Here is a 13,379-nt window from a genome sequence, read left to right on the forward strand (position 1 = left end):
CCCAATGTTTTGGGGGAGAAGTGAGAAATGTCTGGGGTGGGTGGAGCTTTGGATATGCTAGCTGCTTTACATAGGCAGCAAGAATGACAGGGTCTGTGGAGAAAACATTTGTTTCCAGGATGTGCTGAGCTGTGTCCACAATTCTGCAGTTTCTCTTGTGGTAAGAGTGGAGCAGTTGTCATACCAAGCTGTGAAGCAACTGGCTAAGATGCTTCTTATGATACATCGATAAAAATTAGTGAGGGTCAAAGGGGACACAACGAATTTCTTTAGCCTCCTGAGAAAGCAGAAGCACTGATGAGCTTTTTTGGCTGTGGCTTCAACGTGGTTGGACCAGGACAAGATGTTGGTAATGTTTACTCCTAGGAACTTGAAAATCTCAACACTGTCAACCTGAGTTCATGTAAACCACCAGCGTGTGCACCACCCACTTTCTGACCAGCTCTTTTTTTTTTGACATTGAGGGAAAGATTATTGATATGACACCATGTCATTAGGCTCTCTGTCTCTTTCCTGTACTTCAACTCAGCATTATATGAGAAATGGCCCACTCTGGTGGTATCATGTGCAAACTTGTTTATGTGGTTAGAGCACGCTGTTCTGAGTGTACAGGAAGTAGAGTCGGGGGCTAAGGATACAGTCTTATAAGGTGTTGAGAATAACCATGGTGGAGGTATTGCTGCATATCCTCACTGATTGGGGTCTATTGCTTCACCTCCTGAATTAGAAACATAGAAACATAGAAAATAGGTGCAGGAGTAGGCCATTCGGCCCTTCGAGCCTGCACTGCCATTCAGTATGATCATGGCTGATCATCCAACTCAGAACCCTGCACCAGCCTTCCCTCCATACCCCCTGATCCCCGTAGCCACAAGGGCCATATCTAACTCCCTCTTAAATATAGCCAATGAACTGGCCTCAACTGTTTCCTGTGGTAGAGAATTCCACAGATTCACCACTCTCTGTGTGAAGAAGTTTTTCCTCATCTCAGTCCTAAAAGACTTCCCCTTTATCCTCAAACTGTGACCCCTTGTTCTGGACTTCCCCAACATCGGGAACAATCTTCCTGCATCTAGCCTGTCCAATCCCTTTAGGATTTTATACATTTCAATCAGATCTCCCCTCAATCTTCTAAATTCCAATGAGTATAAGCCCAGTTCATCCAGTCTTTCATCATATGAAAGTCCTGCCATCCCAGGAATCAATCTGGTGAACCTTCTTTGTACTCCCTCTATGGCAAGGATGTCTTTCCTCAGATTAGGGGACCAAAACTGCACACAATACTCCAGGTGTGGTCTCACCAAGACCTTGTACAACTGCAGTAGTACCTCCCTGCTCCTGTACTCGAATCCTCTCGCTATAAATGCCAGCATACCATTCGCCTTTTTCACCGCCTGCTGTACCTGCATGCCCACTTTCAATGACTGGTGTATAATGACACCCAGGTCTCGTTGCACCTCCCCTTTTCCTAGTCGGCCACCATTCAGATAATCTGTATTCCTATTTTTGCCACCAAAGTGGATAACTTCACATTTATCCACATTAAATTGCATCTGCCATGAATTTGCCCACTCACCTAACCTACCCAAGTCACCCTGCATCCTCTTAGCATCCTCCACACAGCTAACACTGCCGCCCAGCTTCGTGTCATCCGCAAACTTGGAGATGCTGCATTTAATTCCCTCATCCAAGTCATTAATATATATTGTAAACAACTGGGGTCCCAGCACTGAGCCTTGCGGTACCCCACTAGTCACTGCCTGCCATTCTGAAAAGGTCCCGTTTATTCCCACTCTTTGCTTCCTGTCTGCCAACCAATTCTCTATCCACATCAATACTTTACCCCCAATACCGTGTGCTTTAAGCTTGCACACTAATCTCCTGTGTGGGACCTTCCACCGGTATTTTGCTTTTTGCCCTGGATTCCAACTTCTGCTATCTCTTGTGTCTCCATATCTGTTACAAAAATGCATATATATATTTGCTGTCTGTTGAACTATTCTGTTTCTGTCTCCTTCATTTCCGTACCATTTTCAGCTAGGAGGCAGCAGCTACTAATGTTGTAGCTTATACCTTTGTTTTGTTGTCTTTCTAGAAATTACTATTATTCTTATGCATTAAAAAATGCAGTTTCAAGAGTTTCTATAGGTTGAGCACCCTTTATCTGAAATTTCAAATTCCAAAAACCTCCAAAATGCTACATTTTTTGAGTGCTGACATGACATCACAAATGGAAAATTCCACGAGGCGCTGGGAAGGTTCCTGGATGATGCACAGGTCTCTACACACCACAGACAGTTCTGAGAAGTGACTTCACATATGTACTAAAGAGTAGATAATGAAAAATAGTAAAACACTTGATAAGGCGAAAAATGAAGATCTCAATTGTGTATTGAAAGAGTGGATTCGTCAATGTCGGAGTGAACATGTGCCACTTACTTGTATGCTGATTATGAAACAAGCAAAGAGCTATCATGATGAACTGAATGTAATTGTGAATATCCTGCAGGCTGGTAGCAGAAATTTAAGAAAAAGGACGGAATTAAATTTTTAAAGATTTGTGGTGATATCTCTTCTGCTGATCACAAAGCAGCAGAGAAATTCATTGATGAGTTTGCCAAGATCGTCGCTGATGAAAATTTAACATGCTGAATGACTACATCAGTACATATGTGTGATGAACAAGTGTAAGACAAAGACTGCTTACCAGAAGCACATAAATTCAGGAACAGCAATGAAGAAGATGCCGAAAAGCCACTGACCGTCCACCTGGGCAACTGAGGTAGTGATAGCTTACCTTTCTGGTAGTTCAATTTACACATTATTGTTTCATGCACAAAATTATTTAAAATATGAATTAAAACTATTCCCCCCCCCCCATCATACTTGCTGCGGTAAGGACAGCTGTTTGAAATTGATGGCAGATATGGAACCAATCACAGTGCTGGAACGCGGTAATAATGTAGTTGGAGGTGGTCATTCAACTGACAGTCTGTTGAGAACACAGCTACATCGTGTCAGACTGTGCTCCAACTGCAGACTGTTCACACCGATTTCATGTTCAGAGTTGGGTCCCATCCTCAAGGTATCTCATTATATAAATGAAAGTATTCCAAATACAAAAAAATCCAAAATCCGAAGCACTTCTAGCCCTAAGCATTTCAGATAAGGGATGCTTAACCTGTACTGGATTTTAACTGGCAGTATTCTCAGCACAAGTTACTTCCAGCATAATTTATGATCTTGTTCTATTTGAAAGATACTGAATTTTAAATTCGGAAAGCTGGATGTCTCCCAAGGTAAATTAATAACCTTTAGGAAACTTTACTAATTGCATTGCTTTGTGGGTCTATGAAGATGCTCTTTTAAAAAAATGGTTGACAGCAAGAATGTTTTAAGCTTTTGATGGAATGTTTTGATTCTGATATAATCTGACTACAGTAATGCTATGTAATTATTAAGGGTTAGTTTTTACTTACTATAGCAAAGAAGAAGGTATTTCAGCCCACTGAATCCATACTAGCTCCCTCAGAGCTATCAGTCTTCTCTATTATGTGTTCGTCAACTCCTCCTTCTGCCACCTAACTGCGCCAAAGGGTAACTCACAATAGCCACCTCCAGCACAGCCACATATTGGCTATTGTAGAGGTGGCTATTGTAAATTACCCCATGGTGTAGCTGGGTAGTGGCTCTGAAGATCGTCACCTTGTTGTGGTGGAGAAGCTTATGAGTCCCTGAGATCCTGCGAGAAATACAGGTTGGAATTTAGCCATTTGGGGCTTAGTGCCCGGTAGGGTTACCCATGGTGGTAAGGTCAAAGAGGGATCTAACCAAGACCTCAGTGACAGAGCTGGTGGAAGATGATGACACATCATAACGTTAGTGAAGGAGGAGGAAGGCTGCAGCAGTGAAGAATCCCCAGTCATCTTGCATTTCATGCCGCTGGACCCTGACCCTGATCTGTCAAAGACCGTGCATCAGCCTCCCCACGTTAAACAAAAGTGATACACAAGCGTTCTCCATTAAGGGAACGCATCCAAACATCCCAGAGACACCCCTTAGGAGAACATCATACTCTGCTCGAGGCATTGTAACTACTGCTACCACTTCTTATGAAATACACTGCACTTGCTCACCCAGACTACTCTGACAGTATGTCACAAGGACAGTACGTGTATCACCAGCATTTTCCCTTCCAAGTCTCACGTCGTCCTAACCTGGAAAAGGAGTTGTTCATCATGACTGCATGCAAATTCTGGCACTCCTTACCCCAAACACCAGGAGACTGCAGTGATTAAAGAAGGCAGCTCATTGTCATCTTCTCAAGAGCAATTTAGAATGGGTAGTAAATACAGGTTTTGCCAAAGTCCTGAAAATTAATTTTAAGTAAAACTCATTTTTGGCGACTTTAAAATTGGGCTTTTCTATTAGTGGAGAATTGATAGTGATTAAAATGTTTGTTCTTTGGGATTAAGCCCATTTTCTCCTGAATAACTCAAAATAAAATTCATTGCAATTCTCTAATAGTATCACCAGTATTTTCAGAAGTGAATTTAATATGCCAAAATTGCCAAAATCAAAACTTTCAAATGTAGCAACTTTGTTCACCTTAAAATTAGATTTTTTTTTAAATCACACTGCCTGTGAGAGAACTGATTTGATGGAATATTAATATTCTCTTGCTTGTTGTGGTATTTTGCATGGAAACAGTTGTAAATTTCAAGATTCTCTGAAATCTTCATAGAGAATTTGACAGCAATTATAAAAGGTTATATCTTTTATTTCTAGCTTACCCAAGTTATTGGCACCTTTTCAACTTTCGATGTCTGACATATTTTACGAACTAAATAGCCTTGTAAAAACCTTCAGGTAAGTGATTTGACTCTGAAATTGTACATGAGAATGCAAATGCTGATGGATAATGTGCATCTGTGTTTAACAGCTGAAGCGGACAGCCATTAATGGATCTTCCTGGATTACCTTGAGAAAACTTAGGCCTAACTTTTCTCAGCCAAAACTTCAACCGATTCATCATGGACAGCAAAAGTAAACAGTCAGCAATATTTTTTTTCCACTATAACTTCTTTCCTTTGCTGTCTCCACTCTTTCCAACAAAAGGAAAAGTAGCAGATTCATGAGTTTTTGCTTAGTAAAACCGAGACCAAATTGATCACCTGATGAAAATGGCCTGTCCTTGCCATTCATTCAATCTTAACTCCAAAACCACTATCTCAAGTAAAACTAAACAGTTGTAACTTCATTTAACCTTGATCTGAGACTTTTGCTTCCATTGCTCATCTCTGTGCTGATTCAGTATATCAGAATTTAAATTTCATGTGTTCCAATTTTCGGTGCTATTTCTATTCTCCCAAGAAAAAATGGGATCTGTTATAAAGAAAGTGGTAATCAGGCACCCTGGAAAATAAAAATTGAAGTAGATACAGTTGTCATGAATTATAAGAATAATATTAGATAAATCTCTTGGATTTTTTGAGGGTGTTGGTAACCAAGGATAGATATAGGTGAACCAGTTGATGTGATGTATTTTGTCTTTCTCAAGGCCTTTGATAAGGTGCCACAGGGAGGTCACCAATAGAATGTAGGACATTGAAGTTAATGGGTCATTATGGACAGAAACAGACCTAGATTAGACTGATGATTTTTTGGTTCGAGACTGTACAGTGTAAATTAATAATTTGAACAAACGGATCAAGATTTGCTGATTATGCAATGCAGGTAGAAATATGGTATATGAGGAGGATGCATAGTGGTCTGAGGGTGAGAGAGGCAAGTTAAGCAATAGACATTGACAAGGAGGTGGAATATAATGTAGAAAAATATAAAGCGAACTATTGAAAAGTATTGAAAGAAATTAATGTACAAAGGACCCTGAGTGTGTCTGTAGATCATTCACTGAAAGGTAACATTGAGTTTCAGCAGACAGTTAGGGAGACCAACAGTACTGTATGCCAGCCTTTATTGTCAGAAGATTTGAATAAAGAACAAAGAGGTATGGTCTAATTAAATGATACCTTTGTGAAATTGCATCTGGAATATTGTCATGGAGTAATATAGTTACCCAGGATCAAGCACCGATTTACATGAATCTCAGTTTTTTTTTATTTTGCTCACATTCCCCCCTCCATAAAATCCTTGACCAGCACTTACACAGTATATCACTCTGTTCTTTATATAAAGCGTAAAAGAGAGTCAAGGGTAGGACCAATACAAAATGACGCTGGAGATATTGTAATGAGAGATGCAGAGATGGCAGAGGAACTGAATGAATATTTTGCATCAGTCTTCACAGTGGAAGACGCCTGTAGTATACTGGACATTCAAGAGTGTCAGGGAAGTGAAGTTTATGAAGTGAAAATCTCCTGGACCTGCTGGAATGCACCCTCAGGTCCTGAAGGAAGTAGCTGGAGAGATTGCGGAGGCATTAACGATAATCTTTCAAGAATCTATAGATTCTGGCATTGTACCGGATGACCGGAAAATTGCAAATGTTACTCCGCTATTTAAGAAGGGTGGGAGGTAGCAGAAAGGAATCTGTTAGCCTGACATCAGTGGTTGGGAAGTTGTTGGAACTGATTGTTAGGGATGAGATTACAGAGTACCTGGAGGCAGATGACAAGATAGGCCAAAGCCAGCATGGTTTCCTGAAAGGAAAATCCTGCCTGACAAACCTACTAAAATTCTTTGAGGAAATTACAAGCAGGGTAGACAAAGGAGATGCAATAGACGTGGTGTACTTGGATTTTCAGAAGGCCTTTGACAAGGTGCTGCACATGAGGCTGCTTAGCAAGATAAGAGCCCATGGAATTACAGGGAAGTTACTAGCGTGGGTGGAGAATTGGCTGGTCGGCAGAAAACAGGGAGTGGGTATAAAGGAACCCTATTCTGGCTGGCTGCCGGTTACCAGTGGAGTTCCACAGGGGCCGGTGTTGGGACCGCTGCTTTTTACGATGTATGTCAATGACTTGGACTACGGTATTAATGGATTTGTGGCTAAATTTGCCGATGATACAAAGATAGGTGGAGGAGCGGGTAGTGTTGAGGAAACAGAGAGCCTGCAGAGAGACTTCGATAGTTTAGGGGAACGGGCAAAGAAGTGGCAAATGAAATACGATGTTGGAAAGTGTATGGCCATGCACTTTGGTGGAAGAAATAACCGGGCAGACTATTATTTAGATGAGGAGAGAATTCAAAATGCAGAGATGCAAAGGGACTTGGGAGTCCTTGTGCAAGATACCCTAAAGGTTAACCTCCAAGTTGAGTCGTTTGTGAAGAAGGCAGATGCAATGTTGACATTCATTTTTAGAGGTATGGAATATAAGAGCAGGGATGTGATGTTGAGGCTCTTTAAGGCACTTGTGAGACCACACTTGGAGTATTGTGTGCAGTTTTGGCCTCCTTATTTTAGAAGGGATACTGTATGAGGAACATCTGGCAGCTCTTGGGCTGTATTCCCTAGAGTTCAGGAGAATAAGGGGGGATCTCATAGAAACATTCTGAATGTTAAAAGGCCTGAATAGATTAGATATAGCAAAGTTATTTCCCATGGTAGGGGATTCTAGGACAAGAGGGCACGACTTCAGGATTGAAGGACGTCCTTGAGGAACTGAGATGCGGAGAAATTACTTTAGTCAGTGGGTGGTAAATCTGCGGAATTTGTTGCCACAAGCAGCTGTGGCGGCCAAGTCATTAGGTGTATTTAAGGCAGAGATAGATAGGTTCTTGATTAGCCAGGGCATCAAAGGGTATGGGGTGAAAGCAGGCCAGTGGGGATGACTGGAAGAATTGGATCAGCCCATGATTGAATGGCAGAGCAGACCCGATGGGCTGAATGGCCTACTTCTGCTCCTATATCTTAGGGTCTTGTATCTGAGATTCACTGTGATAGATAGCTGAGCACTTCTGATATTGAGTGCCACATGGTGGGACTGACTCTTTACAGTCATTCTCATGCACTGCACTCAAGTGAAGAATACAGTGCCTATAAAAAGTTTTCACCCGCCTTAGAAGTCTTTTTTTTTGTTTTACAACATTGAATCACAGTGGATTTAATTTGGCTTTTTTTGGACACTGATCAACAGAAAAAGACTTCCATGTCAAAGTGAAAACAGATCTCTACAAAGTGATCCAAATTAATTACAAATATAAAATACAAAATAATTTATTACATAAGTATTTATCTCCTTTAATATGACACAGCAAATCATCACTGGTGCAGCCAACTGGTGTTTGAAGTCGCATAATTAGTTAAATGGAGATCTGGTTTTTGGAGATCTGTGTGCCGTCAAGGTGTTTCAATTGACTGTAGTAAAAATACGTCTGTATCTGGAAGGTCCAGCTGCTGGAGAGTCAGTATCCTGGCGAAAACTACACCATGAAGACAAAAGAACACTCCAAGCAACTCTGCAAAAAGGTTATTGAAAGGCACAAGTCAGGAGATGGATACAAGAAAATTTCCATGTCATTGAATATCCCTTGGGGTACAGTTAAGTCAGTCATCAAGAAATGGAAAGAATATGGCACAGTTGTAAGTCTACCTAGAGCAGGCTGTCCTCATAAACTGAGTGACCGTGCAAGAAGGGTACTAGTGAGAGAGGCCACCAAGAGACCTATGACAACTCTGGAGGAGTTACAAACTTCAGTGGCTGAGATGGGAAGGATGGTCATACAACAGCTGTTGCCCGGTGCTTCACCTGTCGCAGCTTTATGGGAGAGTAGCAAAGAGAAAGCCACTGTTGAAAAATCTCACATGAAATCATGACTAGAGCTTGCCAGAAGGTATGTGGGAGACTCTGAAGTCAGCTGGGAGAAGGTTCTATGGTCTGATGAAACCAAAATTGAACCTTTTAGCCAACAGACTAAACGCTATGTTTGGTGTAAGCCAAACACCGCACATCATCAGAAACACGCCATCCCTATTGTGACGCATGGTAGTGGCTGCATCATGCTGTGGGGCTGCTTCACTGCAGTAGACTCTGGAAAGCTTGTGAAAGTAGAGGGTAAAATGAATGCAGCAAAATACAGGAAAATCCTGGAGGAAAACCTGATGCATTCTGCAAGAGAACTGCGACCTGGGAGAAGTCTTGTTTACCAGCAAGGCAATGATCCCAAGCATTAAGCCAAAGCTACAAAGGAATGGCTTAAAAACAACAAAGTTAATGTCCTGGTGTGGTCAAGTCAGAGTCCAGATTTCAATCCAAATGAGAATTTATGGCTGGACTTGAAAAGGACTGCGCACTCATGACCCCCATGCAATCTGACAGAGCTTAAGCAGTTTTGTACAGAAGAATGGGAAAAAATTGCAGTGTCCAGATGTGCAAAGCTGATGGAGACCTATTCACACAGACTCAGGGCTGTAATTGCTGCCAAAAGTACTGACTTGAAGGGGGTGAGTATTTATGCAATCAATTATTTTGTTTTTAATAATTGCAATAAATTTAGACCAATTTGTAGAAATTTTTTCACTTTGACACAAAGGAGTCTTTTCTGTTGATCAGTATAAAAAAACAGATTATATCCGCTCTGGTTCAATATTATAAAACATGAAAACTTCCAAGGAGGGTGAATACTTTTTATAGGCACCGTATAATAAGACATACAAAATTCTTCCTGTATCTTAAGTCCTATTCCAGATTAGGCCAGTTTTAGAACCTGAAACTCCCATTAATTTCAATGCATATTCCAGGTCTACAGATCAGGAGGCAATGGGAATATTGACATAATTACTTCAGAATTTATAATTATTTTCAAAGATCAGAATGGGTTTGTAATTTTATTTTGAAAATTATTTTTAAGTATACCAACTTTAATAACTGTTTGTCAGATACTTACTAAACTGTTAAAATGTTTTACTATTTTGATTATGACAGATTTGACTTTGTCATATTTTCTTGTTTTCCAATGGCATGGAAGTAAACCAACATGCAAACTCCACCCTAGTCAGACTTAAACCTGGGTCATTATAGCTTGTGTAGCAGTAGCTATCAATGTTGGATGCAAAACCTCTAGAGCAGGCTGCCTCAGACAGTAAATAAACAGAAAACAGTAAAAATGTACTTGTACTGGTCTATTTTCTATTGTGTAATGAAATAGATGATCTAATTTATAGTTCAAACAAGTATAATGAATTACCTGGATCTTATTTCAGGAAGCCATTTTGATCTGTTGTGCTTTAATCTTTATTTAATTATGTAGGTCTACAGTCACCTTACAACTCATGTTACTTAGGACTAAGGATTACATTCATACATTTATATGCCAGAAAAAGATAACAGCCATCTTTTAATTTTCCATAGTAATTTTCCATGTCCCTTAAGCAACCCTACACTAGCTCAATTTTATTATAAGTGTATTTTAAAACAACCTTCTAAAACATTACATTTTTTGATACTGCAAATTTCAATTGAACTAAGTGTTCAAGCAAGAAATATTTAAAATGAGATTAACTGTAACAATCTTTTACCCCAAACAGTGCTGTTTATCCTTTGGAAGGACAGTAATGCTTTTCAGGTCTTAATGCACTCAGTAAACAAGAGAGAGAGAGAAAAAGATTCAGCAATAGCAGTTTTGTGCTTCACTGCTTTAGAGAGAAGACACAGTTCATCTCCTTTCAGTTAACAGTTTTTTTGTCTGTGCAGCTGAGAAATGGACTGAAGATGCCCTGGAGACCTTGCACAGCAACCAATTTTCTCAGCAAATCTCCAGGTGCCTGTTAGCAATTGTTAAGAAAAACTGAGATATTGAATTTTTCTCCAGAGTTAGCGAACATTGAGGGTTTTGAGTAGAGGAAGGAATACAGACAGCATTCCACTAACAGAATTTCACCCTTACAGAATCCAGAAAATCACTACCCATAATTTGAATTATAGAATAAAATTTCCTGTCACAGAATATACACAAAATTCGTCTTTCAACTAGTTTTTCTCAACACATGCACATGTGACAAGGTTTCACATGACAGAAAATCATCGTTTTCTTGGAACATTTTCTAAGAAGGCAAACCCCTCCCCTTGAATTAAATTGATTTGAAGATTGGGGGGAAAATTAAAATATGCAATGGACCGAGAATTGAGGAGGATAGGAAAAATAGAATTTTAGAGTAATATAGCAAGAAACATATATTTGAACTGATGGTAGTAATAAGCAGAGGGTATGTCCCGGATGCTAAGACCCCTTAATGGTAGATGCCACCTCCATGGGGCATTGCCTCTTGAAGACATTTATTGAACTTGTTTATTGTCGGTTGTGGAAGGTAGTCCATATTATGGTGGAGTATTGCAGCCAGAACATCGTTGGGTGTGGCGTGAGCTCGAGCCTAAACTTGACATGTTTCAATAATGTCGCTGATAGTTGGCATTTAAAAAAGGGGGGGAAATATGGGTGCTTTGGAAAGTTTAGAGTCAACCCTGCAGCGCCAGAAAGAAAAATCAATGCAGGTGATTCTCGGGCTAAGCTTTAATAGCCAAGGAACTGTTTGAGTGTGGAATTGTTTAACTGAATGATAGAGAACAGACTTGGAAAAGGATGGGTTGTAGGCTACAGACAGGTTGTGGATAGTTTAATGTGACTTAATGAGGTTGGAGGTGACATCGGATGCACAGCAACTCTGGCAGGGTCTGCAAGACATTACTTCCTACAAAGTGAAACCCAATGGCATGAATGCTTCACTACCAGAAAAACTCAACACCTACTATGCACGCTTTGAAAGGGACAGCACAACTACAGCTGTGAAGATCCCTGCTGCACCTGGTGACCCTGTGATCTCCGCCTCAGAGGCTGATGTTAGGCTGACTTTAAAGAGAGTGAAACCTCTCAAGGGGGGGAAAGTCCAGATGGAGTACCTGGTAAGGCTCTGAAAACCTGTGCCAACCAACTAGTGGGAGTACTCAAGGACATTTTCAATCTCTCACTGCTACGGGCGGAAGTTCCCACTTGCTTCAAAAAGGCAACAATTATACCAGTGCCTAAGAAGAATAATGTGGACTGCCTTAATGACTATCGTCTGGTAGCACTCACATCCACAGTAATGAAATGCTTTGAGAGGCTGGTCATGACTAGACTGAACTCCTGCCTCAGCAAGGACCTGGACCCATTGCAATTTGCCTATCACCGCAATAGGTCAACGGCAGATGCAACCTTAACGGCTCTCCACACGGCTTTAAACCACCTAGTCAACAGAAACACCTATGTCAGGATGCTGTTCATCAACTAGAGCTCAGCATTTAACACCATCAGTCCCAGAAGTTGCAGAACCTGGGTCTCCGTACCTCCCTCTGAAAATGGATCTTCGACTTCCTAACCGGAAGACCACAATCTGTGCAGATTGGTGATAACACATCGTCCTTGCTGACGATCAACACTGGCTCTCCTTGGTTGTGTGTTTAGCCCACTGCTCTACTCTCGATATAGACATGACTGTGTGGCTAGGCATAGCTCAAATACCACCTATAAATTTGCTGACGATACAGCCAATTTTGGTAGAATCTCAGGTGGTGACAAGAGGGCATACAGGAGTGAGATATGCCAACTAGTGGAATGGTGCTGCAGCAACAACCTGGCACTCAACGTCAGTAAGACGAAAGAGCTGATTGTGGACTTCAGGAAGGGTAAGACAAAGGAACACATACCAGTCCTCATAGAGGGATCAGAAGTGGAGAGAGTGAGCAGTTTCAAGTTCCTGGGTGTCAAGATCTCTGAGGATCTAACCTGGTCCCAATATATCGATGTAGTTATAAAGAAGGCAAGACAGCAGCTATACTTTATTAGGAGTTTGAAGAGATATGGCATGTCAACAAATATACTCAAAAACTTCTAAAATTGTGCCATGGAGAGCATTCTGACAGGCTGCATCACTGTCTGGTATGGAGGGACCAGAAAGAAGCTGCAGAAGGTTGTAAATCTAGTCAGCTCCATCTTGGGTACTAGCCTACATCTTCAAGGAGCAGTGTCTCAGAAAGGTAGCTTCCATTGTTAAGGACTTCCAGCACTTAGGGCATGCCCTTTTCTCACTGTTACCATCAGGTAGGAGGTACAGAAGCCTGAAGGCACGCACTCAGCAATTCAGGAACAACTTCTTCCCCTCTGCCATCTGATTTCTAAATAGGCATTGACTCTTTGGGCACTACCTCACTTTTTATATACAGTATTTCTGTTCTTGCATGTTTTTTTAAAAAATCTATTCAATATATGTATACCATAATTGACTTATTTATTTTTTTTTTCTTTGCTAGATTATGTATTGCATTGAACTGCTACTGCTAAGTTAACAAATTTCACGTCAGATAATAAATCTGAATCTGATTCTGATCATGTACAATGTGTTTCAGATGTCTGAGAGACATCTCAGCAAAGGTAGACGCCTG

General features: G+C 40.8%; 1 protein-coding gene across 5 annotated transcripts in view; it reads left to right on the forward strand.

Annotated features, from left to right (window-relative positions):
* rpap2 (RNA polymerase II associated protein 2) overlaps positions 1-13,379 on the forward strand; it is a 114,615-nt gene that overhangs the window by 44,136 nt on the left and 57,100 nt on the right. For all 5 annotated transcript variants that reach the window (XM_072273425.1, XM_072273428.1, XM_072273426.1 and 2 more), the window contains one exon: positions 4,789-4,869. In XM_072273425.1, coding sequence (XP_072129526.1) covers positions 4,789-4,869 — 81 coding nt within the window. The remainder of the gene's footprint in view (positions 1-4,788; positions 4,870-13,379) is intronic.

Source organism: Mobula birostris, chromosome 12 (assembly GCF_030028105.1).
Source record: "Mobula birostris isolate sMobBir1 chromosome 12, sMobBir1.hap1, whole genome shotgun sequence".
Lineage (NCBI taxonomy): Eukaryota > Metazoa > Chordata > Chondrichthyes > Myliobatiformes > Myliobatidae > Mobula > Mobula birostris.